The following is a 27,639-nucleotide window of genomic DNA, read 5'->3' as shown; positions in this document are numbered from 1 at the left end:
GTAACTTAAAAATCAAAATGCTAAACTGTATCAGTGGAGTTTGCAAATTCAATCTTATAAAATCTTTCTAGGAAAGATATTAGGCCTGATTTTCCAAGGATGGGAATCTCAGTCAGAATTTTCCCCATTAAGTAAGAGCTACACATTTCTGGCAGTAGATTTCAATCATGGCTCCTTCAGAAATGTTGAATATACCTTAAACCCAAACGATAAGGAAGAATAATTGGGGTAACAACCCACACCCCCTTTTCATAGGTGAGAGGATTCAAGGTAATCCAAAATGGAGGACAGGACAAAAGTTGTGGCTGAAGCTGCTCTTTTTTTTAAAAGAGATATTTTCAGTATTGGAGCTGATTTCTCGAATTCTAGAGTAAGTGATTACTGTTTTATAAGCTGTTGCATTGTTTTGGAATTTTTGGATAAAAAGGTCAAAACAATGGCACTTTAAGGAGGGGATCATGGATAGGGTAAATAGACAAGGTCTATTCACCAAGGTCGGAAAGTCCAAAATTAAAGGGCATAGGTTTAAGGTGAGAGGGGAAAGATTTGCAAGGGACCCAAGGGGCAACTTTTTCACACAGAGGGTGGTACATGTATGGAATGAGCTGCCAGAGGAAGTGGTGGAGACTGGTACAATTACAACATTTAAAAGGCATCTGGATAGATATATGAATGGGAAGGGTTGAGAGCAATCTGGGTCAAGTACTGGCAAATTATATTAAATTTATTTAGAATATCTGGTCGGCATGGACGAGTTGGACCGAGGGTCGGTATCTGTGTTGTATTCTGATTTTAAATATCCAACATCGGACAGCCAATTTGATAGCTCCTGTAAAAGAATAAGTTTGAAAGGGGCTCTAGTCTTGCACCTACCTCTCAACCATAAGGCTTGGATTCAAATCCTATTTGTTCCAAAATGTCTAATTACAACTGTGAATATGTGGATTAGAAAATATCTGAGAGGTTAGAGTGCCCGGTAAGTAATAGTGGGCAGGGGAGGGAGGTGTTGACTGTTATAGGGAAGAGGGTGGGTGTTAATTCCAGTGGTGAGAGGGTGTTGGGTCCAGATTAAGGGGAGGGGAGTCACACTACTGGGAAGAGGTAATGGTATCAGATTCTACAGGTTGTCAGCCCCAGTGGTATGCTGGAACTGGATGTCAACTCAGTGTTTGGGGGGCCATAAGGGACTTGGGAGAGGTATAGTGGAGAACATTTGCCGTGAGTTAGGGGTCAGTTTAACAGTTACCTAGATGTTACGTCAGGTTTTATTTAATTGTCTAACATTTCGTGAGTAACTATTAATTGCAGGAAAACCATTTGAATTCTGATTTAAAATGGATATTTTCAGAGAATTCCAGCCAAGAGAGATCTTCAATTCTGCTGACAATTACCAGAGCCTGCTATATCGGAACTCCGCAGGGTTGCAACAAGTAACTTCTATCTACAATGCAGAAACAACTTTCTAAACATTGAAAAATGCAAGCAAAGAGCACGGTTGATGCACATTGCCATAGTTCAGAGATTAAGAATGAAGAGAGAAATGCTGTAAATGTTGTATAGGAAGCAAATTTGATTGTTAAAACTGCTTTTATGGTTTATATGTTCTCCTGTCTACATTATGATGAAAAACATGATACAGTGTTTAATAGTGGAGGCATAGTGAGAATACATTTTTATTTAAGGACCATAGTAAACTAGAATATAGAACTATTTGGACATTATTAGTAAAAGGATTTCTTAAAACTGATCAACAATAATTTGGGTTACAAATCACTTGAAAAAAACTGAAAGTCAAGTAACTTTGGAAAGGAGACAAAAAAAATTCTTTTTTAAGAGATACGAGATCAGCTTTATTGTTTTATTTGCTGGAAAGTTTTGTTAAGACATGGTACCTAACAACATTCTTCTGGAGTGTTTTTCCAGTTGATATCTGGTTGCATCAGTAGAAAAGACCTCTAGAACTTGCAGTAAACAAGATTCACTCCTGAAAAATAAGAAATCTTAAAGCAGGACTATCTGAAAGTATCTCTGAGTGAAGTATTTCTGGTAGCCTGAGAAAGTTCTGAATGTTAGTCTCTGACTACTTCAGCCTTGAAAGCTGAGCTGTTACTTGCATTCAAAGATCCAAGTTTAGCTGACATTTCATCTAAATTGAAATGGTATGAAAGATCACCCATTGATTTTATGACTGTTAGCATTTTGATCTCACTAATAGTAAACTCAGAACCAAGTTATTTGTTATGTTTCAAGTTTACACCCTTGACCCCTGTAGGTTTCTCCCCCACCCCTCCACTATTTATTTAAAAATATATCATTTTTGCAACAGTATGAAATGAAATTAAAGATTGTAGTCCATATATTACAAACCCAATGACTGAAAACCCTGAAGCAAGAATTATACTGAAGACCAATGATCCAGCTGCCCCACTATCAAGAAGAACTAGAGCAACAGATACCAGGAAAACTAAATTTCTCTCCAAGTTACTCAAGCGAGAACTCTGAGAACTATATCATTCTTGGATGGAGGTTTGCTCACTGAGCTGGAAGGTTTGTTTTCAGACGTTTTGTCACTATACTGGGTAACATCATCAGTGAGCCTCTGGTGAAGCACTAGTGGTATAGCCTGCTTTTTATTTGTGTGTTTAGGTTTCCTTGGGTTGGTGATGTCATTTCCTGATCTTTTTCTCAGGGGGTAGTAAATGCAATTCAAGTCAATGTGTTTGTTGATAGAATTCTGGTTGGAATGCCATGCTTCTAGGAATTCTTGTGCATGTCTCTGTTTGGCTTGTCCCAGGATGGATGTGTTGTCCCAGTCAAAGTGGTATCCTTCCTCAGCTGAATGAGAAGATACTAGAGAGAGTGGGTCATTTACAAAATGCTTTGCAAGAATTGTAACAAACACTACATTGGACAAACAGGCAGAAAACTAGCCAACAGGATACATGATCAACTAGCCACAAAAAGACATGACCCACTCTCACTAGTATCTTTACAGTCAGATGAGGAAGGACACCACTTTGGCTGGGTCAACACATCCATAATAGGTCAAGCCAAACAGAGACACGCACAAGAATACCTAGAAGCATGGCATTCCAACTGGAACTCTAGCACCAAACTCATCGACTTGGATCCCATTTACCACCCCTGAGAAAAATAACAGGACATGACATCACCCCCACAAGAAATAACATCACTAACCCAAGGAAACCTAAACACAAATAAAAAGGTGGGCCATACCACCAGTGCTTCAGCAGAGGCTCACTAATACTACCTAATATGGTGACGAAACATCTGAAAGCAAACCTTCCAGCTCAGCAAGCAAACTTACATCCAGAACCTCAACTTGAGCTGCAGATCTTCTCAAAACTCGCTAATTATATCATTCTTTCATGGTCATTGGATCAAACTCTTGGAACACCTCTAAAAGCACTGTGGATGTACCCATGTCAAATGGACTGCAGTGGTTTAAGGGAGTTTACCTCCACCTTTAAATGCTGATCCAGCCAGCAAAGTCCACATCCCTGAATGAATACATGTTAATTTCATATTTCAGATTTTGCTACCTACAAGGTCATACAGCACTGAAACAGACCCTTCGGTCCAACCATCCACGACAGGCATAGTCCCAAACTAAAACAATGCCTATGTCCCTTCAAACCCTTCTTATTCATGTATCCAAACATCTTTTAAACATTGTAATTGTACCCACATCCATCATTTCCTCAGGAAGCTAATTCCACACACAAACCAACTGGTGTCAAACAAATTGTTCCTCATGTCTTTTTAAAAATCTCTCTCCCCAACTATGATTAATTCTATCTATATCTCTAAACTTCTATCAGATTGCCTCTCAACCTCCTATGCTCCAATGAAAAGTGTTCCAACCTATCCAGCCTAACTCAAACCTTCCATACCAGGCAACATTCTGGTAAATCTCTTCTGAACCCTCTCCAGCTTAATAATATCCTCCCTATAACTAGGTGAGCAGAACTGGACACAGTATTCCAGAAGAGACATCATCAATGTCCTGTATATGATGTCTCAACTCCTCCACTCAAAAGGACTGAGCAATGAAGGCAAGTGTGTGAAACACTTTTTAAATCACCCAGTCTATATGTGATGCAAACTTCAAAGAATTACATACCTGCATCCCCCCTAGGTCCCTGTTCTACAACACTTCCCAAAGCACTATCATTTATTGTATAAGCGATACCCTTGTTCGTTGTACCAAAATGCAATACCTCACATTTATCCATCTGCCATTTTTCAACCATTGACCCATTGGATCAAGATCCTTTTGTAATCTTAGAAAACCTTCTTCACTGTCTACTATGCCACCAATTTTTGTGTTATCTGTAAACATACTAACCAGGCCTTCTATATTCTCATCCAAATCATTAGTATAAAGGATAAACAAAAGTGGACCAGGACCAATCCCTATGGAATACTGCTGGTGACAGTCCTCCAGTCCAAAAAGCAATCTTCACCACTCCGGTCTTCTGCCACTAAGCCAATTATGTATCTAATTGGTAAGCTCACCCTGAATCCTATAACACCTAACTTTACTAATCTACCATGCAGAACATGGTCTTTCCCACATTTCATGACTACACCTCAAAAAGTACTTCAAAATGAAGTAAAGCACATTCCTAAGACCTCAAAAGGTACTACAGAAATTTGATTTCCTTCTTCCTAAAACATAGGCACTCTCTGAGAAATGGAGATTCATTCTGCAATTTTATACTTGCAGCACTGAGGGGGAAAAAAACCCACTTCTGTTACACTTTATTTTGACCTGAATATTTCTACGTAAATTACTGGTGTAAATTACTGGTGCAGTAGTCAGTGTCGTTCGTCATTGTCCACCTTGAGTCAATAAGGAGCTAGAATCTTATTACATCTTCCAGCCATCCTTTTTGCCTTTATCCTCAATTACACATGAATAATTTGGAGTGTGTGGAAATAGTGACTTTAATTCTCTTTCACTGAAAGCAAGCATTTAATTGTGGTGAATTAAGCAACCTCCTGGCTCATATCATCTAACTCACTAGTTACCTACAATTGAACATGGAATATCACAAGGTTAGAATCCCTCAGTTGCTAGTTATAAGTAACATTACGATTTTCTCCAATCTTTTCAACACAAATCTGTTGCCTTAAATAAAATAACCAACATGGACCACATGAGGTGAAGGAAACAGTTTAATCAGTACATCAAACTAACATGGTTCAGCAAAACACTGCTGCTCACCCAGACATGTATCTACTTTAACTCATTGTTAATAGCATCAAACTCACTTTCAAGGCACAAAGGTATAACTGGAGTGATTATTAACCTGGACATTCTAACTGAGGTCTAAAATGAAAGGACAACTTATTCTTTCTCAGCTGTATTTCTTTTACTCCAACAGTCCTTTCTACAAACAATTCTTGTTCATTTTACAGCTTTACAAAATAAGTTTTTTAAAAAAATATATATCCTATAGAATGTAATTTTAGCAGAAAATTTGATATCTGAAAGACTGAGAATCCCTCAAAGATTGTATCCTTCACACATTAGGAGTAGTGTTTACGTAGAAGTAGACATTTGGCACAGCATAGGATCCAATATATCAAGCCTGAATTTAGGAAGCTCCAGCAAAATGGATTGTAGAAAAAGCAGCTTTTCGAATCCAAATAAGTGGAGGTGGTCTGGGTCAGAATCATATCAAGGCAGAGTTTGTACATAAGATCTTATAGAGCACATGGAATAATTTGTCTGTCTCATTTTAAGTTCATGAAGCCCTCCCAATTCAGAGGTCAAGTTCTTTATGTGGTCACTTCCAATTTGTTATACTCAGTGGGAGTACCAATAAAAACATCATACACTAAAACCATATTCATCAATACATGATACTTTCTATTTCCTTGGATAAGCCAAGATCAACGACATTCAAGAAGCACACCACCAAAGTTTAGTTGCTCTAGACAGAATTATTATCTGATCAGCTGGTAGTGACAGCAGTGTGTAGTGTACTATCCACAAGATACACTACAGAAAATTACCATGGCTTCAACAGAACTTTTCAAACTAACCACCCATACCATGGAGAACAAGGGCAGCAAACACATGAGAACACAATTATATCTAAGTTCAGCTCTCTGATTTGGACATATCACCATTCCTTCATTGTCACTAGGAAAATGCCTGGATTTTCCTTCCTAACACTATGGGTGTATCTACACCACACTGACCGCAGAATTTAGGAACATAGCCAACCACCAACTTCAAGAACAATGCAAGATAGGGAAGTAAATTTTTTTTTGTCAGGAACATGTATATCCCATAAATGAATTAAAAACATCCCACCACCTCTCTGAATAACAGTAGCATCTAACAGTATCATTCCCAGCATGAAAGATTGTCTCAAAGCTTTTAAAATCTCATTTATCTCACTATGGTCCCTCACACTGGAGTGCTGGTCTTCAGGATTCTACATATTTTGCAAAGTCAGTGTGACTATCCCGGATGGAATACGGGGTCCATGCAAGAATCTGCAGAAAAGCAATGCACATTGGAGTCAGGCAGACCAGGTAAAACATGGCCCCATGCAGATCCTGCAGAACACTGTGAAGGAAAACAACAAAGTTCAGTATTGAATTTTTAATGCACATGAATAGCTTACATTTATACAGTGCATTTAACATACTAAAACCACCCAAGGGATAATCAGGCAAAAACTAACAAGGATTCAAAAAGGAAAATTAGGTGACTAGAGAGCTTTGTGCAAGTAGTAGGTTTTCAGAAGCAAAGACAAGGTGTCAAGACAAGTGAAGGAATAGAAGAATATAAATGCTTTGGAGATAATTCAGAGACCATTTACTAGACAAATACCTGGAACAGAACGGGAGGAAAGGTTAGACAAACTAGACTTGTATCCACTGGAGCTTAAGAGGAAGAGGCGACTTGTTTGACATATATAAAGTCACAAAGAGGTCTTGACAGGAAGATATCCAGAACTAGGGTTTACTGCTTAAAAGTCAGGGGCTGCCATTTAAAACAGAGATTCTGAAAATTTTCTCTGAGGGTTATAGTCTTTTAAACTCTCTCCCTGAATAAAAAAGTGGTGGAAGCAGAATCCTTGAATGTTTTAAGGTCAAGGTAGATAAGCAAAAGGTTATCAAGGATAGATGGGAATATGGGTTTGAGGTTGCAATTAGATCAGCCATGATCTTATTGAATGGTGGAACAGGCTTGAGGGGTGAATGGCCTGCACCTGATCTGTGTGTTGCTAATGATGGAATGAAGGAAGAATTGCTGTGGACAGACAAGAGGCCAGAACTGAAAGGTTATATTAGAGGTTATAGATAATTTGAAAACAAGGATGGAATTCTTTATGGCACTTGACCTCCAGTGCTGCTGTTACTAAGAAAAAAGGCACTGAGAAAGTAGAAAAATATTGCCCTGATGAGGAATGTACAAGTGGTGTCAAGAGATGAAGCAACAATTAACTTGATAATAATGGAAACATCGGAAATAATTGCCTCAACTTGCTACCTGCTCATTCATTAAGTCAGACAGTGGATGTAATCTTGAAGAAATAAAGGATAAAAACCTGATACTTAAGAATAACCTTTTACAAATGGAGACCATCAGAAATTGAAGCTTTTAACAATAACCATAGTATTTCTGTTTCTTACACATGCTTACCTTTGCTCTGAAAGTGCAAAGTTGTCTTTCAGCTTTTCGTAGTCAAACTGGTTAAGAATGGTCACAACTAGCATTGGAGCCAGTGACTGCGCTGGTTTAGTAAACAAAGCATTGGTTCCAAATACCATGGATGAAAGTGGAAAGCTAAGATGAAAGAAAGAACAACAATGATTCTATTGAACACAAAATAAACTGTAAAGAGGCTATTGAATGATTTTACTACAGTTCATTTAAGATTATATACAAGTGTAAGTAGTTATTGATGTGGAGGGGGGACATAAGTTTCACCTGATCCTTTCATTCTCCAATAACAGCATTTTCAGCAGGGGCCAATGAACGTTAAAAGTCATCTTTTCCACAAGGACTACAGAGGAAATGCACCTGTGCCGTTGCAGTGCCTCTGATACAACTGCCACTAATGCCTGCATCAAAGAATAGGAGCAATAAATCAAATGATTTCAGATGTTTTAAATGAATGCAACTCCTGGGATCATGATTCACTCACTGCCACACACCAAATTCTTGTCCACCCTGCTACCAATTCCTCATGGCCTCCCTCCCACTCTGCCTCGCTGCTCACCATCCCAAGGGGCAAGGCAGTGAGGGGTGGGGAGAAAGTAAACCAGGGAAGTAGCAAGTAGGTACTGATTCAGTGAAGCATCAAGTGAGAGAGTGGGGCACCAAAGACAGAGAAAAATGGGGATGGGGACCCAAGCTGAGCTGTCAGTGAAGTCCTGGTGGTGAGGGTTCCTTGGGTCTCACTGTGCAAGCACTTATGGGCAGAGTTGGCATCAGCTTCCAGCTCTAGGCACATGCCAATGCCATCAGCAACTCTGATCTCCTCTGTCTGTATTTTGGCACAATTGTGTAGATAAGGCTTTAGTTAACGTAGATAAGTCTAAGGTCAGATGTGATATCATTGTGGGCTCAGTAGACAGGTGTTAGTGTTCTAACAAAAAGTTGGGACCTGTACAACTCTAAGCATCGTGCTCAGTAACAGTAATGTTGGACTTGAAAAAAAAAACTCCAAACCAGATCAATAAGGGTTGAGTGGACACGACAATGAGCAATTTAAGCAAAGTGGAAAAATACATGAAAATTGGCCTGTGTAAAACAAAACAGTCCATTTTGACTAGGGGTTAACTGCACAACTTTAATTGTGTGTGGGAACCATTCTTTTATGTAGTTAACACAGAGCCACCTGCAGATGTTTTCAACTTGTTTTCAGCTCAATGGAATGACTGGAAAAACATGAAGTGCTATGAAATGACAATACAGTATGAAACCAGTTTATAATTAATATCAGGGACATGGTTCCACTTGTTGGACTCTCCCCACCAGCTGGGGTTTGAGAGACTGGTGCCATAGAATCTGAAATACAGCTCCAAATGCCACCTGTTACCAAAGTCCCCAATGGATAGAAGGCCATGTGAGACGTGCATGTTTGTACTTCAATGTATATTATATTATTTAATAGATTCACTCATTAGTTTGTATAGGTCTCTGATATATTAAGTAATGAAGCTATTAAATTTTGCTTCATATTCAAGTGAATCTCTCTTATTTTATTAATTTTGATCAGACCTTACTTTCAGCCTCACAATACTATATTCTTACCATGATGTCACAAATAAACATGGTTTATAGATACTCAGAAGTTTAGCCTGAGATTCCATCAGTACCCAAGTAACCTACACAAGAACACTAATAAACTGCAGCTTCAATGAAGTACAGCAGGAATTCAGTATTAAATAAATTCAATTAGATATCTGAATTTGGACAGATTTAAGATTCTAAAATAATCCTTATTTAATAAAAAATAGAACTCTGAATTATTCAATAATACAAATGAAACTGCTTTATATTCAGAATAAAAATGTTTTAGAGACTTGACCAACAAGAATATAAAACTTCGTAGAATCAGTATCCTTCAGCTCTGAAGTACAATACAGAGACCAAATTTATTCAGGACAATCAAATGCTACCGGCATTAATGTCAAAAACTGAACAATTATGACCATTCCACTTAAAGTGAAACAGTGAGCGATAGTCAGTCTTACCTGCGTTTATAATTCTGAAAATCAGCATCAACAATATCAGCCAAGGGCAAGTTAAAGAGACTGAATGTGGCAGTTACCATCACCCTAATAGAGAAAATGGTCACTTGGATTAGATTAGAATGTCCAACTCAAAAATAAAAACAGAAACGACAGTCAGAACAAAGGGCATCTCCCGGCCAAAAACACGATTGCACGAAATCCTATTTTATAACATTTTGATCCTTTTGTACTTTACAAAGTGATAAACAAAGGATAGGAGTTACATGAATATAGATGTAAAACATAAAATTCATTACTTACATGTTTCCGATGAGGAATACACATATCAGATAGTAATGAGTAGGGCCCAATCCCAGCATGACTGCTGCACTCAATAGTTCCACGTAGAAGATATACAAGATGACTTTGTAATAGCCAAACTTACTCAACAATGATTGGCAACTGAGAATTAAAAGCTGGAGAAGAAAGTTATAGCAATTGGGATGGAGTAAATTTCAAAACTGCAGAGCATCTAGCTCTTATTGGTATTGAAGAAATATCATATACAGGTGTCTATATTAAATGCCCAGCCATTCTGGAATTACAAGATTGTGTTTATAGCCAACACTAATGTTGAAAGTTCAAATTATGCAATTAATAAAATGTACCGGGGGGGGGGGGGGGGGGGGGGGGGTAATCAATTTTTATTTCTCAGGCCTCCCCACATTCCTGACAGGAAAGGAGAGGTCACCCTGTTGGGAGTTTTCCATAGGCCTCTGAATTGTTCCAGTGTTGTAGAGGAAAGGATAGCAAAGATGATTCTCGACAGGGTAGTTGTTATGGGGAACTTTAACTTCCCCAATATTGACTGGGAATACTATTGTTCAAGTAGTTTAGATGGGTCAGTTTTTGTTCAATGTGTGCAGGAGGGTTTTCTGACATAGTATGTAGACAAGCTAACAAGGGGGGGATGCCATATTGGATTTGGTACGGGAGAATGAACCTGGGCAGGTGTTAGATTTGGAGGTAGGTGAGCACTTTGGTGATAGTGACCACAATTTGGTTATGTTTACAATAGCAATGGGCAGGGATAGGTATATACTGCAGGGAAAGAGGTATAACTGGGGGAAAGGCAATTATGATGTGATTAGGCAAGATTTAGGATGCATAGGATGGCGAAGGAAACTGCAGGGGATAGACACACTTGAAATGTGGAGCTTATTCAAGGAACAGCTCCTGCGGGTCCTTGATAAATATATATCTATCAGGCAGGGAGGTAGTTGTCGACAGAGGGAGCCATGGTTTACAAAAGAAGTTGACGCTCTTGTCAAGAGGAAGGCGGCGGCTTATGTGAGGATGAGGCATGAAGACTCAATTAGGGGGCTTGAGAGTTATAAGTTAGCCATAAAAGATCTAAAGAGAGGGCTAAGGAGAGTCAGGAGGGGACATGAGAAGTTGTTGGAGATAGGATCAAGGAAAACCCTAAGGCTTTCTATAGGTATATCAGGAGCAAAGGAATGCCTAGAGTAAGATTAGGGCCAATCAAAGACAGTAGTGGGAAGTTGTATGTGGAAACTGAAGACATAGGAGAAGTGCTTAATGAATACTTTTCATCAGTATTCACATTGGAAAAGGACAATGTTAGTGAGAATATGGAGATACAGGCTACAAGATTAGATGGGATTGCGGTTGACAAAGAGGAGATTTTAGCTATTTTGAAAGATCTGAAAATAGATAAGACCCCTGGACTGGATGAGATTTATCCTTTGATTCTCTGGGAGGTCAGGGAGGAGATTGCAGAGCCTTTGGCTTTGATCTTTAAGTCTTTGTTGTCTACAGGAATAGTGCCAGAAGACTGGAGAATATCAAATGTTGCCCCCTTGTTTATGAAGGGGAGTTGGGACAACCCTGGTAATTATAAGCCAGTAAGCCTCACTTCAGTTATGAGTAAGGTGTTGAAAAAGGTTATAAGAGTTCGGATTTATAATCATCTGGAAAGGAATAGTATGTCAAAAACAGTTTTTTGAAGGGTAGTTTGTGCCTAACTAACCTTTTTGAGTTCTTCAAGAAGGTGACAGAACAGGTGGATGAAGGTAAAGCAGTCGATGTGGTGTATATGGACTTCAGTAAAGCATTTGATAAGTTCCAAACGGTAGGCTATTGCACAGTTTCGGGACTGAAGGTGATTTAGCAGTTTGGACCACAAATTGACAAGCTGAAAGTCAGAGTGATGGTTAATGGGAAATGTTCATTTTCGAGCTCAGTTACCAGTGGTGTGCTGCAAGGATCTGTTTTGGGGCCACTGCTGTTTGTCATTTTTATAAATGATCTGGGTGTGGGCATAGAAGGATGGGTTAGTAAATTTGCGGATGACACTAAGGTAAGCAGAGTTATGGATAGTGCCGAAGGATGTTGTGGATTACAGAGGGACATAGATAAGATGCAGAGCTGGGCTGAGAAGTGGCAAATGGAGTTTAATGTGGAAAACTGTGAGGTGGTTCACTTCGGAAGAAATAACAGGAATGCAGAATACTGGGCTAATGGTAAAATTCTTGGCAGTGTAGATGAACAGAGAGATCTCGGTGTCCAGGTGAATAAATCCCTGAAAGTTGCCACCCAGGTTAATAGGATTATTAAGAAGGCATATGGTGTGTTGGTGTTTAATGGTAGGGGGAATTGATTTTCTGAGCCATGAGGTCATGCTTCAGCTGAAGAAGACACTGGTAAGGCCGCACCTGGAGTATTGCGTACAGTTCTGGTCACTGCATTATAGGAAGGATGTGGAAGCTTTGGAAAGAGTTCAGAGGAGATATATAGGATGTTGCATGGTATGGGAGGAAAGGCTGAGGGAACTGAGGCGGTTTTCATTGGAGATGGTGGTTGAGAAGTGACTTAATTGAGACGTATAATAATCAGAGGGTTAGATGGATTGGACAATGAGAGCCTTTTCCCTCGGATAGTGAAGGCTAACACGAGGGAACGTAGCATTAAATTGAGTGGTGATAGATTTAGGATAGATATCAGGAGTAGTTTCTTTACTCAGTAATAGGGGCATGGAACAGCCTGCCTGCAACAGTAGTAAACTCACTGATGTTAAGGGCATTTAAATATGCATTGGATATAGAAATGGATAATAATGGAATGGTATAGGTTAGATGGGCATCAGATTAATTGCACAGGTCAGCGCAACATCGAGAGCTGAAGGGCCTGTACTGTGCTGTAACGTTCTATGTTGCTTATTGGCAAATTCGGTTACACTGCACTCTTGTGACACACCCTGGCACATTTGCCACATTAAAGAAGCTACAAGACAAGTTGTGGTATAATGCAATTTCCTATTGTCCACAATCTCGTTCTCACCCATTAGTTCCCGGTGTATAAAAGTAAAAAACAAAACAGGCAGGGAAGAGCAGCAGCAGGATGTTAAAGAATTTGAGCTCATTCACCAGTGGACTTAGGTGCATAAAATATCTGGTGTGGTGCAGAGTTCATAGAAACCAGGATCTCTCTGTCAAAGATACTGAATTTCGGTAAGCTTCAACTAATTACTTTAGTTGGATTCAGTTCAGAAAGGATGGGAGAAATAAGGAAGCAGGATGGCCAAGATTCCCACTCATGATGATTAACTACCGACCTCTGGTGAATAATGCTTTAGGACATAATCAGGGTTAACCAATGCCCTCTTAACTCAGTGGATAAATTGCTTTCCAACACTAATTTTATTCTGACTCACTGACTGGTGGAAGGCCAATTTTACACACAGTCAATGGAACACAATGACTTCAGGAAGCCAAGTGGGACAGGGAATAAATCCAATCTTGCCAGTTTCCTGATTATGGACTTCCTACCTGGCAAATTTGAGTAAAAGTACTTCTCTTCAAGAAACCAGAGGTGGTGAATGGGTGGATATTTCGGTGCGTCAGCCCTTCAAGTGACTTGCTCTCACATACACACAACTGTATGAAAGATCATCTTCAGGGGAAAGGGGCAAGGAGACAAAATTGGAGAGAGCATGAAGAAGGGAACATGCATACATCATAGAAAACATTTTCTACTGGTATTCCTCTGATTACCTGGGGACAGATGAATCCAGCTCCATACATTATGCTCTTTACAAAATCTGGAAGCAGATATTGTGGAATCAGATTATCTGCAAAGATCAGCATAAAATTGTTCAGGAATGCCAGATAGAAAACCTGGCAAAAGTTCATGATTACAAAAAGCACAAAGTCCTTTTGTGTGATGATTTGTTTGGTCAGATGGAATACCGAGGTCCAGGACAGATTGGGGACATTCTCCACATTGTTCTTCTCCACTTGCTCATAATGGGTGATACAGTGTAACCCAGTGTAGTACATGCAACAAAAAGCCAGTACAGCAATACACAGGGCAAATAACTGGAAGTTGAAAAGATTTTTCATGTTATCTGATAGGAGGCCACAGAAAAGGACACTTGAAGATCCAATCAACAAGGCCACTTGGTTATATTTGATGAGTTGCAATCGATTCTCGTGCTTGGTTGAGATCTCAGCAAAGAGGGCACATTGCGCCAAGAGGACAAATGTCAACATCCCATCGTAGGCACAAAGAGCAATGACGAGGTGCAGTCCACACAACCAGTCACCTTCCTGATAGTCACGCCATGGGAACCACGGCAGCAGGAAGGCAATGGCATAAAGTGGAGCACCATACAGAATGGAGAGACGCCGCTTGGCACAACAGGAAAACTTGGCATTATCTTGAAAATAACCAAAGAGCGGATCATTTAAAGCATTCCAAAGCATGAAGACAACCTAAAAAGAAAAAAAACACAAGTCACAAGTTATGATCTGGAATTGCTGCCCAAAGTGATATTAGCCTTTAGATGACTTACAGTGTGGAAACAGGCCCTTCGGCCCAACAAGTCCACACCGACCCGCCAAAGAGCAACCCACCTGAACCCATTCCCCTACATTTACCCCTTCCCCTAACACTACGGGCAATTTAGCATGACCAATTCACCTAACCTGCACATTTTTGGACTATGGAAGGAAACCGGAGCACCCAGAGGAAACCCACGCAGACACAGGGAGAATGTGCAAACTCCACACAGACAGTTGCCTGAGGTGGGAATTCAATCTGGGTCTCTGGCGCTGTGAGGCAGCAGTACTAACCACTGTGCCACCGTGCCACCATAGTGCAAGCAAATTCAACAATAAAGATCAAAAATAGGGAACTGGTTGATTAGGAGGATTCTGGGTAATCCAAGATGGAGGATGGGAAAAATCTCTGGCTGAAACAGGCTGCTCCTTTTTTTTTTTGAGGTATTTTAGGTGTTGGAGGTGATTTCCTTGAATTACAAGAGCAACAATTACTGTTTTATATGCTGTTACATTGTCTTGGAACTTTTGAGAAAAAAGTCAAAACAACTTTTAAAAGGGAGAGGAACAGACAAAGCACATGGTGAAGTCAGTGCAGGAGAGACACAAAAAGAAACCCACACTGCTCACTGACACAGCAGTGATTCTGCACAGTTACTGCCTTTGCTGTTTTGAATTCATGTATCGCCAGACATTGGAGTGCGTCTAGGAAAATTAACAAAATGTGAAATTCACAACTAACCTTGGAGGAACTGGTTTGGGAGAGGTCACAGCACAGAAACAGATAAGTGAATATTTTTAAGTGTGGCATTACAATAAGTCTGCAGTAGTGAGTAGAGTGGATTCTTTCTTGATTATATGTTTTATTGAGATACGTCACTTGATTAAACTTAAAAATAAGCCATAAGCATTAAGTTAGCCTGAAGCAGTGTTTTGTAGAGGAATAAGACAGTGCTACTTTCTGGGTCTGTAGATTGGAAGAAGCAAAAATGGCCTTTAGTAGAGTGATATACTCTTCTTGTCAGATGTGGGAGTTTAGAGAGTGTTACTGAGGATTATATCTGCAATAAATGCCATTGGTTGAGAATCCTATCAGATCAAATGGATCAGTTAGCGTCAATGAAGAATTTATAAGAGCAAGGGGATGTGATGGATGGTAGTTATAGGAAGGAAAATAAAAAGTTAGAAATACAGTCACATAGATGGGTTGACTCCAGGAAAGGTAAGAGAGGTAGGCAGGTAATGCAGGAGTCTATGGCTATCCCCATTTCAAACGAGTAGGGAGATAGTGAGGAAAGAGATTAATCTGAGACTGGTACAGTTGATAAAAGAGGCGAGTCAAACAGTCAGGGACAAAGCACAGAACAAGGTAGGACTGATAAATTCAACTCCATTTATTTCAATGCAAGGGGCCTAACAGGGAAGGCAGATGAACTCAGGGCATGGTTAGAAACTTGGGACTGGGATATCATAGCAATTATAGAATCTTGGCTCGGGGATAGACAAGACTGGCAGCTTAATGTTCCAGGATACAAATGCTACAGGAAGGACAGAAAGGGAGGCAAGAGAGGAGGGGGAATTTTGATAAAGGATAGAATTACATCTGTACCAAGGGAGGATATTCCCGGAAATACATCCAGAGAAGTTATTTGGGTGGAAGTGAGAAATAAGAAAGGAATGATCATCTTATTGGGATTGTATTAAAGACCCTTAATAGTTAGAGAAATTGAGAAACAGATTTGTAATGAGATGTCAGTTATCGTAAGAATAATAGGGTGGTTATGGTAGGGGATTTTAACTTTCCAAACATAGACTGGGACAGCCATAGTGTTAAGGGTTTAGATGGAGAGGAATTTCTTAAGTGTGTACAAGAAAATTTTCTGATTCGGTGTGTGGGTGTACCTACTAGAGACGATGCAAAACTTGACCTACTCTTGGAAAATAAGATAGGGCAGGTGACTGAGGTGTCAGTGGGTGAGCACTTTGGGGCCAGCGACCATAATTCTATTCGTTTTAATATAGTGATGGAAAAGTATAGACCAGATCTAAAAGTTGAAGTTCTAAATTGGAGGAAGGTCAATTTTGACAGTATAAGGCAAGAACTTTTAAAAAGAACTTTGCTACCTTCTCCCCGGCCCACCCCCACCTCCTCATTTATCTCTCCACCCTAGAGGCTTCCTGCCTCTATTCCTGATGAAGGGCTGTTGCCTGAAATGTCAATTCTCCTGCTTCTCGAATGCTGCCTGATCTGCTGTGCTTTTCCAGCACCACTCTGATCTAAACTAAGAACTTTTAAAAGCTGATTGGAGGCAGATGTTCGCAGGTAAAGGGACAGCTGGAAAATGCGAAGCCTTCAGAAATGAGATAACAAGAGTGCAGAGAAAGTACATTCCTGTCAGGGTGAAAGGAAAGGCTGGTAGGTATAGGGAATGCTGGATGACTAAAAACTAATTGAGGGTTTGGTTAAGAAAAAGAAGGAAACACATGTCAAGTATAGACAGGATAGATCAAGTGAATCCTTAGTAGACTATAAAGACAGTAGGAGTATACTTGAGAGAAAAATCAGGAGGGCAAAAAGGGGATGTGAGCTAGTTTTGGCAAGTAGGGTTAAGGAGAATCCAAAGGGCTTTTACAAATACAATAAAGACAAAAGGGTAACTAGGGAGAAAATAGGGCCCCTCAAAGATCAGCAAGGCGGCCTTTGTGTGGAGCCGCAGGAGATGGGGTAGGTACTAACTGAGTATTTTGCATCAGTGTTTACTGTGGAAAAGAATATTGAAGGTAATAGAATGTAGGGAAATAGATGGTGAAATCTTGAAAAATGTCCATATTACAGAGGAGGAAGAGCTGGATGTCTTGAAACACATAAAAGTGGATAAATCCCCAGGGGTACCCTAGAACTCTGTGGGAAGCTAGGGAAGGGATTGCTGAGATATTTGTATAATCGAGAGTCACAGGTGAGTTGCCAGAAGACTGGAGATTGACTAACACAGTGCCACTGTTTAAGAAAGGTGGTAAGGACAAGCCAGGGAACTATAGACTGGTGAGGCATAAGTGAGGACTGCAGATGCTGGAAATCAGAGTCTAGATTAGTGTGGTGCTGGAAAAGCACAGCAGGTCAGGCAGCATCCGAGGAAGGGCTTTTGCCGGAAACGTCGATTTTCCTGCTCCTCGGATGCTGCCTGACCTGCTGTGCTTTTCCAGCACCACTCTAATCCAGACTATAGACCGGTGGGCCTGACGTCAATGGTGGGCAAGTTGTTGGAGAGAATCCTGAGGGATAGGATGTACATGTATTTGGAAAGGCAAGGACTGATTAGGGATGGTTAATATGGCTTTATGCATAGGAAATCATGTCTCACAAACTTGATTGAGTTTTTTGAAGAACTAACTAAGAGGATTGACGAGGGCAGAATGGTAGACATGATCTGAGTGGACTTCAGTAAGGCGTTCGACAAGGTTCCCCACGGGAGGCTGATTTGCAAGGTTAGAACATAGAAAAGTACAGTATAGAACAGGCTCTTCGGCCCACAATGTTAAATCTCATGAAATCCAGGGAGAACTAGCCATTTGGATACAGGACTGGCTCAAAGGTAGAGAAAAAAAAAAAGAGGGTGGTGGTGGAGGGTTGTTTTTCAGACTGGAGGCCTGTGACCAGTGGAGGACCACAAGGATCGGTGCTGGATCCACTATGTTTCGTCATTTATATAAATGATTTGGATGTGAGCTTAAGAGAGATAGTAAGTTTTCTGATGACACTAAAATTGGAGGTGTAGTGGACAGTGAAGGAGGTTACCTCAGATTAAAACGGGATCTTGATCAGTTGGGCCACTGGGCTGAGAAGTGGCAGATGGAGATTAATCTAGATAAACGCGAGGTGCTGCATTTTGGGAAAGCTAATCTTAGCAGGACTTATGCACTTAGATTCAGAGTTCCTTGAAAGTAGAGTTGCAGGTAGATAGGATAGTGAAGGAAGGAAGGACGTGGTGAAACTTGAAAGGGTTCAGAAAAGATTTACAGGGATGTTGCCATGGTTGGAGGATTTGAGCTATAGGGAGAGGGTGAATAGGCTGAAACTGTTTTCCCTGCAGCTTTGGAGGCTGAGGGGTGGCCCTTACAGAGGTTTATAAAATTATGAGGGGCATGGATAGGGTAAATAGACAAAGTCTCTTCCCTGGGGTGGGGGAAGTCCAGAACTAGATGGCATAGGCTTAGGGCGAGAGGGAAAGATATAAAAGAGACCTAAGAGGCAACGTTTTCATGCAGAGGATGGCAGATGTATGGAATAAGCTGCCAGAGGAAGTGGTGGAGGCCGGTACAATTGCAACATTTAGAAGGCATCTGGATGGGTATATGAATAGGAAGGGTTTGGAGGGAAATGGGCCGGGTGCTGGCAGGTGGGACAGGATTGGGTTGGAATATCTGATCGGCATGCATGAGTTGGACCAAAGGGTCTGTTACCATGCTGTACATCTCTATGACTATTTGAAAGAAAGTTTGCAGGACTCTAGGGAAAGGACAGTGATACTAATTAGATAGCACTTCCAAAAACAAAGCATAGGTAGAAAGGGCAAAAAGGTCTCTTTTTGTACATGATGATTCAATAGTCATAGTACTTATCAGTAGCTCATGAATGTATCTGATTACAATCCACCCACTATTACAAATGTTTGATAGCCTTTGTCATCACTACTTTTCAACATGGAAATATTAAAATATGATTACAATGTTCATCAGTTGTATCCCTAGTAAGTTTTGTGTATGAAACTAGTTTTGACCAGATGCTAAATTCCTAGTTCCTTTTGCACATGGCCAGTTTGCAAAGCTGCTCTCAGCCTCTTGTCAACACCATCTGGAGCCAAATGCAAGGTCACTAGAATGGTACAGGGTGCCTGATAGAAAGAGAGGAAAAACTTTGAATCATTCAATACATCCAACCAATTACATGATCTGAAAAGGTGGTTATTGCCTAGGAAATAGCCACCACAATCTGACAGGCAACACGCAAAGTACTGAGAAAGTGTATAAGGTATAAGCAGGTAGAGTTAAATTTTGTGAACCAAGAGGTTCAGCCGAGTATGACTCAGATCAGGTAAGAACTTGTAGTTAACAATGGGGTGCTGGCGGCAAGGGTAATGAGTTAACAAGGTGGAAAAGCATTCATTATGTAGAACCACTTAACAATTGGAATTTGACTACTCCCCTATAGTTACAAAAAACGATTTGCAACAGATTTGATCATTAAGGGATGATTTGCATTACAATGTTTTTGGAGGTGGGGTGGTTCACTGCATTGTGTCTTGAGTGGCATGCCTCTGTAGGGGAATGGCCTCACTTTGACTCGACTTGGCATGCCTGTGAAGCGGGTTAAAGGGAGTCACACAGCTTGTACTGTACTGGGCTTAATAAATTTGGTCGCTTGTTCAGAGATTGGTATGTTGCGGTTGTATCAAGTGTGAAAGAACCTCAGGAGTAAAAAAACTTTAAACAGTACATTTTAGCATTAAACCGAAGTGTTGCAATTCCTTAAATATAATACTTTTAAAAATGGAAACATGTCAGAAAGCATGCAACTCACTTGTGCCTGGTGAAACATTCCTTCAGAAATTCTATACCGATTCAAAAAGAGCTTCACATAATAGAAACTAAACATGTTGCTCATTAAGGTAGATCCAAGTGTTGTCATAGAATAGGCAAAAGCTTTCTGCTGTATCCCCAGCTTCATTCTTATAGTGATAGGATTCACTACTGCTGATGAAATGTTTCTTGTCAGCACTTTCTCATCCACTTGTGTAAATACAAACGAATCAGTTCTTTGGGTGGGGGTGGGGGGGTGGGAGAGAGAGAGAGAAAAGAAACCTGCATTTACGTACAGTGTTTATCAAAATAAAGAAACATCCTTTCCACACCCACCCATCAAGTCCCTTGAGGATCTTGTATGTCTCAATTAAGTTCCTCTGACCTTTTTTAAGCTCCAGAGGATTCAGGCCTAGCCTTTCTCGCCTTTCCTCAGAAGACAATCTGCATATTCCAGTTAATCGTAGAGTAAACCTTCTCTTAACGATCTCCAATGCATTAATATTCTTCCATAAGTAGTGACTAGTACTTCAGATAAGATTTTACCAATGCCCTATATAACTGAAGCATAACTTCCCTGCTTTTGCATTCAATTCCTCTCGCAATAAAACATAACCCATTAGGTTTCCTGATTACTTGCTGTACTTGCACACTAACCTTCTGCGATTCATACACTAGATTGCTCAGATCTCTGCAGCTCAGTTCTGCAACCTCTCACCATTTAGATAATATTCTTTCTGCCAAAATGGACAATTTCACACTTTTTCACATTATACTCCATTTGCTTGCCCACTCACTATCCGTATCTCTTCGGAGAATCTATCTTTATTGCATCAGCAAATTTAGCTAGAATACCTGTGATCTCTTCATATTGATAATAAACTGTAAAGGGTTGAGGCACCAGCACCAACCCGTGGCACACCGCCAGCCTGAAAAACACTCCCTCTTTCTACTCTGCTTCCTGTCAGCCACCAATCTTCCATCCGTGCTGAATGTTATTCCTAAAGCCATGAGTTTTTACTTCCCTTTGATGTGACACCTTACCAAATACCTTCTAGAAATCCAAGCATAAAGCAGTCACTGGTTCCCCTTTATCCACAGAAGTTACTTAAAAAGAAAACTCCAAACATTAGTGAAACTAGATTTCAATGGTGGTTCCACTGATTGCCTTAAACATACCCAAGTGCCCTATTATAAATTCTTTAATAATAGAGACTAACAACTGTTAAGCTAACTGACCTGTCATTTCCTGCTTTCTACCACTCTCCCCTTTTGAATAAAGGTGTTCTTTCAGTTATTTTCAAATCTAAAGGAACCTTCCCTGAATCTAATGAATTTCAGGAAACCAATACATCAACTAACTCACTAGCTACTTCTTTTAAGGCCCCAGGATAATATCCTTCAGCATCCAGGGAGTGTCCAAAAATTTACTCAGTACTACTTCCCCTAGAAATTGTAATGTTCTTAGTTCCTCCCTCCCTTTCAACTCCTGATTTATAGCAATTTCCAGGTTGTTACTTGTACCCTCTCTAATGAGGATATCTGTTTAACTTGTCATCCATCTTTTTATCCTCCATTTCCCAGATTAATTTTCTATAGGACTAATACTTATTTTGTTAAACTTTTTTTTAAAAATGGCTGAAGAAATTCTTCCTAGCTTTTTATACTTGTCTAACTTTCTCTCTTAATCTTTCAGTATAATATACAGATCATAAATCTTCACTTTCTGCTTTGGAAAGGTACACTTTGACTCATACTCACCACGTACTTAAATGATCCCCATTTTCTTTAAAAATTCTTGAAGGGAACAAAAATTAAGTTAGCTTTAATTCCAATAAATTTAAATGAAAGCTTAAACAAGCATATGGTAACATTCCTGATATTATGTAGCATGGTCTAAAGGAATGCCCAAGACCTAAAGGATGTATCAATGAAAAATTGATTGGATGTCAATTAGTTGTATGAATATTAGGAATTACATATCAGTGGTGAGTGTTTTATGGTGCGTGGTCAACCCAAATAAAGCTCTCATTAAAAACATTGACTGTTTAAATACAGCTATTTTCTCTTATGTAGCATTGATAGCAGATAATGATTGAGTCAAAATGTGAAGTTTTGGAGTATCATGACCCATTCAACCAGTGAAAGAATTAAGTCACAATATGGACCTGGGTTACTTAAAGTTGCAGAGTCATTGAGATGGACAGCACAGAGACAAACCTCTTGGTCCAATTCATTCATGCCAAACAAAATATGGCCTTAAACTTTTGTTATCATACAGAAACAGAAATAAGAACTTTTTAAAATTAGAACCTGATTACTTAAAGACCAGTGAAAGCTTGGACAATCATTAATGTTTTTTCATGGATAAAGTTTATTGAAGTGATGATTTATTGACAGCTTGAGGAATGGTCAGATTTAGACAAATTTATGAAGTCTCGGATAGTAACATGGGAGAGTACACAATAGAATGTATGCAAGATTGCAGAAATTTAATTTGGAATTTTCCCAGTCTCTTCTAGAATTTATGTTATTTGACTGTACCAAAGTATGGACAGATTTCCAGTTTTAATGGGAGTTCAAATCTACAGACAAATATATACTGCTATAATAAATGTTGAGAGCAATTGAAAATAAAAAACTCCTAGGAAAGCATTCCTTTCCAGCAGCACTCATAGCACAAAGGGAACACTTGACAGTACGAAGGAAAATGGATGATACAATGTTCACAAATTAGCAACAGTACAGAAAAAGGTCACAGACAACAGTATGAAAGGTGAACTGTAACTAAGAGAAATAATGGATATAAATGCTGTTAATCATTTTCAGAATCAAAGAGAACTTGAGACTTACAACAAGAGAATAAACCCAAGAAATGCACAGTGTGTAATAAAATCAATGCTTCAGGTGTGATTCAAAGTACCATTATACTGTGAACCATATCAAATAAACAAGAGATAAAAGATAACAGACATAAATGAGACTCCAAGCAGTTTCAGCCCAGTTAGGAACATAGTGGCAGAGTTTGTGCAGCATTAGACACTGGATACATGTCTATAGTGCATGGATTAAAATGGTATCTACATTCACTGAGCAATAAGGATCAGGACAAAAGGTAAGGAATTTGAAGGTTCCACCAGTTTCAGATTTGGAGAGAAGACTAAAATCTTTGGAAAGACGAGTTGCTCCTTGCAAAATAGCCAGAATCAATAATTTTATTAGCTTAATACCATTGTTATCAAGCAGGCCATTGATGAAGAAAGCACAGGTGAAACTGGATATGGAAAAAAATGATAAAGCTATTGTAATTTTAAAGCCTGAATTGCATTACACAATCTGGACACTATTGCATTCCTTAAATGAAAAGATCAGAAAACCTCTCCATGCAAACTTTGCAGGGAGATGTTGGATTTGATTTAATTAGGGAAATGAGGAGGACTGGTTTCAATATCTATTAACTTACTACCAAATACAATCAAATCGAGGATCATTTTGGATTCAGTCTGAAATGACAACATTCACCATGGTTTGGAGATGCCTGTGTTGGACTGGGGTGTACAAAGTTAAAAATCACACAACACCAGATTATAGTCCAATAGGTTTATTTGGAGACATTAGCTTTCAGAGCGCTGCTCTTTCATCAGGTGATTGTGGAGAATAAGATTGTAAGACACAAAATTTATAGCAAAAGTTTACAGTGTGATGTAATTGAAGTTATATATCGAAAAAGACCCAGATTGTTTAAGTCTCTCATCTTTTAGAAAGATGTTGGTTTCAGTTCTTTCACATGTAAATCGCAAAACTTTTTTAAAAAGTTACATTTTCAAGTGCATTTTAACAATTGGTGTCATGTCAGCCCAGATAAGGTATTGAAGGTGTTAACTCCCTGTAAGGCTGTCTGGTATGCTGATTCTAGTCTATAAAACCGATTTACAGAATTTTACATGGATTCATGCAGTTTGCTCGAGCAAACTGCATGAATTCATGTAAGATTCTGGAAATCAGGTTTTTAGATTAGAATCGGTCTGACTATTGCGGCACAGACAGCCTCACAGGGAGTTCACATCTTCAATACCTTATCTGGGCCGACATCAACTGTTAAAGTGCACTTGAGAATGTAACTTTTAAAAATGTTTTGCGATTTACATATGACAGAACTGAAACCAACATGGTCTTTCTAAAAGATGAGAGACTTAAACAATCCGGGTTTTTTTCGATATACAACTTCAGTTACATCACACTGTAAACTTTTGCTATAAATTCTGTGTCTTACAATCTTATTCTCCACAATCACCTGATGAAGGAGCAGTGCTCCAAAAGCTAGTGCTTCCAAATAAACCTATTGGACTATAACCTGATGTTGTGCGATTTTTAACATTTGCCATGTCACTGAAAGCCAGGCTCATAATCAAATGGAGAGCAACCACCTCAGCAGAATGGGACTCGGGCAAACATCAACAGAAGGCTTGGTGGGGGAAATTTTTTGTTGTAAAAAAAAAAAAATTGAAACGGCATGCCACATAAACAACATTAAGACCTACCTTATCTGTTTGAATTTGTTATGCTAACAAAATAAGCTCTTAGCCGAGGCACTTTACAAAATAATAGCTTAGAGCAGCGAAAGTTAGGTCATGTTGTCCAGTGTTTTTCTGCTGCCAACGGATTAATGATGCTGCCAGATATTTCACTCTCTTGGCTGGAGCTCAAGTCATACTCTAGCGTTCCTTATAAAAAAAAAAATTAAAAAGAAAAGCATTTTTGATGGACAGTTTAGCATTTTTCTGAAATCACAAACTTTAGTGAGATTTGAACAAATGTATTTGGCAGTTTTGAATTTATTTACCACAGGTCTAGTATCTTTGGACTGGAAGTGGAGCCACATTCATTATAGTTAGCTAGAAATGGCCACTGCAGGGTAATATTTTGAATGCATTACATTCCTTTGCAGGCCAATACTTTAAAGATCAGCAGAGGAGTTTGTTCAAAATCCTTACAACACTTATCACTCAACCAATTGTTTTCACTGACCCTACCCGAGTCAAATTTCTGGAAATCCCTCTAACAGCATGTGGATGAACTTGCATCACATGGATGGCAGCAGTTCAATAGGAAGCTCACCATCACCTTCTCTGAGGCAGTCAGACATGGATAACAAATGCTGGCCTTGCCAGGGACATCTACATCCTGGTTTGGTGACTTTTATAAAACATCACATTCCAGTTTGTGGGATCTTTTGTGCAAATTGGCCATCATGTTTTTTATATTGTATCAATGACCACATTTCAAAAAGAGATATTCTGAAGTCATGAAAGATACAGTATCATTACAAGTCCTTCCCTAAAAATGTACCGACAATAATAGTTGATTGTTCTGCTCATCTATGGTACATGCTCTTTGTAATTCTTTTTGCAATGGTTATCTGATCTTGTGTTTAACAGTAAAAAAGCCAAACCTCCTCTACAAATCCACCACTTGCAAACTATCATTTCAGATAGTAGTGCAAAGGACAAAGACAATGTGTTTTTCTCCATCCTTAATTACTCCTTCATCGACTTGTGAACTGAAACAACAAACCCACATAAAGCTGTTAAAATATGTAGCGATACAACAGCAACATGTTGACCTCTCTCTCCAAAGATGCTGCCTGACCTTTTCAGTATTTCCAAAATATTGTCTTATTTCTGTCTGAACTGAATGATAAACTTTGGCCTAGAGATTGGGCAGAACTCATCAGATCCTTGTTCAAAAATGCCATGGCATCTTTTACATTTCAGACAGGCAGAGGACTGGAAGAACACAAGCCAGGTATCACCAGGAAGTGGAGGAGTCGACATTTCCGGTGTAACCTTTCTTCAAGTCTGGGAGTTGGTGTAAGGAGAGCTGCAGATAAAGGGGATGGTGGAGGCAGGGTGGTGAAGTGGGGGTAGGTGGAGACAGGTAGAGGGTATGACCTGGTTTGGTCAATGAGAGGAATGAATCCAGTTGGTGACAGGGAGGAATGGAAAGGGTGAGGGGGGGCATGGGAAGGGATGTTATTTGAAATTGGAGAACTCAATGTTCAGTCCTCTCGGTTGTATGCTGCCTAAGCAGAAGATGAGGTGTTGTTCTTCCCATTTGTGGTATGGTTCATTGTGTCAATGAAGGAGGCCAAGGATGGTCATGTCAGAAAGGGAATTGAAATTGATGCTGTCTGGCTTGCTGTGTTCTTCCAGCCTCTTGCCTGTCTGTAATGTAAAAGATGCCAAGGTATTTTTGAACAAGGATCTAATGAGCTCTCCCCAAAATGTCTGGGCCAAAGTTTATCATTCAATTCAAATGGAAATAAGAACAGAAAATGTTGGAAGTACTGAGGACGTCAGGCAGCATCTTTGGAGAGAAAAATCAACATGCTGCTATTGTATCACTACGTATTTTAACATCTTTATGGGGGTTTGCTGCTTCAGTTCATAAGTCAATACCTCCATCAACAATTCTCTCTCCGGATTATCCGCTCCACCCTCTCCGTTACGGGGAGGCTTCTCCATTTTCTGTTATCAACCCGCACGGTGCTGAAGGCAACAACAATAATGGCATCTTTTACAGGCACCTGAGGGGCTTGGATAAGACCTTGGTTTAATATCTCTTCCAAAGGACATTACGTCTGAACCTCCTCGGTTATGGACTGGAGAGTCCTAGCCTGAATTTTGTATTCCTACCCTGAGTGAAACTTGAATCCACAACCTTGAATCAAAAGGCCACGGTGCCATCCGAAATAAAATACCGCATTGGACAGCAGTTTCAGAGGCAAATAAGGAGCGGTGATCAGAACGGCCATGGGCCATCAGATCAATAATGCAGAAACACTCCCCTACTCCGAGCTTGACTATCGATGCTGGGCCTAGCTCTAGTTGCCAAACATTGTATCTTCTTACACAGACAGTAGCAGCAGTGTATCCAACAGCGTCGGCAGTGACACATCCCGATCTCCAGCCCCGCCCAGCCGGAAGCGCCACGAAACCACCCATCCCAGCGACTGCCGCTCTCCCATTGGATACTATGTAAACGTCACGTGCAACATAGACCAATCGGATAGCCCCGTCCCAGCGTAGCGCTAGCTACAATACCTCACCTGTTTGTGATCACAGAGCAACCTGTATTGTCCTTCGTGGGTTTTGCTGGGAAATATTCAATTGGCTCTGGTGCTTTACTATGGTGGTCAGTAGGTTAAAAAGAAGACAAGAGTGTCACGATGATTTGGTTGCCTATTGCTCCGTCATGAATAATTGTACTTCTAAGCAGAAAAAAAACTAACAGCACCCATAACCCTAACACACAGCCCTCACTGACCCTCTCACACAATTCCCACTGACCCTCACACACAATCCCCTCTGACCCTCTCACACAAACCCCACTGACCCTCACACAATCTCCGCTGACCCTCACACACAATCCCCTCTCACCCTCACACAATTCCCACTGACCATCTGTTTTAAAA

The 27,639-nt window shown here is 39.9% G+C and overlaps 1 protein-coding gene across 3 annotated transcripts; it reads right to left on the bottom strand.

Moving 5' to 3' along the window:
* Positions 1-5,189: 5,189 nt before the first annotated feature.
* mfsd13al (major facilitator superfamily domain containing 13a-like) lies at positions 5,190-27,127 on the bottom strand. Of its 3 annotated transcripts, none has more exons than XM_043711403.2 (9): positions 27,077-27,127; positions 24,707-24,889; positions 21,927-21,962; positions 20,167-20,401; positions 13,803-14,522; positions 10,051-10,205; positions 9,751-9,834; positions 7,691-7,834; positions 5,190-6,607 (listed from the first exon to the last, which is right to left on the bottom strand). In XM_043711403.2, the coding sequence occupies exons 4-9, from the start codon at positions 20,311-20,313 to the stop codon at positions 6,466-6,468; spliced, it is 1,392 nt and encodes a 463-aa protein (XP_043567338.2). In that variant the 5' UTR covers positions 20,314-20,401; positions 21,927-21,962; positions 24,707-24,889; positions 27,077-27,127; the 3' UTR covers positions 5,190-6,465. The 3 variants fall into 3 exon arrangements, with proteins under 3 accessions (XP_043567338.2, XP_043567339.2, XP_043567340.2); XM_043711404.2 differs by lacking the exon at positions 27,077-27,127 and adding an exon at positions 26,861-27,058; XM_043711405.2 differs by lacking the exon at positions 27,077-27,127 and adding an exon at positions 25,009-25,367.
* Positions 27,128-27,639: the final 512 nt, after the last annotated feature.

The sequence above is a fragment of the Chiloscyllium plagiosum genome, unplaced genomic scaffold, assembly GCF_037043375.1.
Source record: "Chiloscyllium plagiosum isolate Xiang-an unplaced genomic scaffold, Cpla_swu_hap1 HiC_scaffold_20, whole genome shotgun sequence".
Classification (NCBI taxonomy): domain Eukaryota; kingdom Metazoa; phylum Chordata; class Chondrichthyes; order Orectolobiformes; family Hemiscylliidae; genus Chiloscyllium; species Chiloscyllium plagiosum.
The sequence above is the reverse complement of the archived record's forward strand: the minus strand, read 5'-3'. Positions and strand labels throughout refer to the sequence as shown.

What these genes read in the sequence shown, in the direction of transcription:
- mfsd13al (XM_043711403.2), bottom strand. Translation starts at nt 20,313, where the DNA reads ATGAAGCTGGGGATACAGCAGAAAGCTTTTGCCTATTCTATGACAACA. An exon ending in CTGGATTCATCTGTCCCCAG is followed by an intron (nt 10,206 to 13,802) that starts GTAATCAGAGGA and finishes TTTCTTCTCCAG; the next exon opens with CTTTTAATTCTCAGTTGCCA. An exon ending in GTATTCCTCATCGGAAACAT is followed by an intron (nt 9,835 to 10,050) that starts GTAAGTAATGAA and finishes TTTCTCTATTAG; the next exon opens with GGTGATGGTAACTGCCACAT.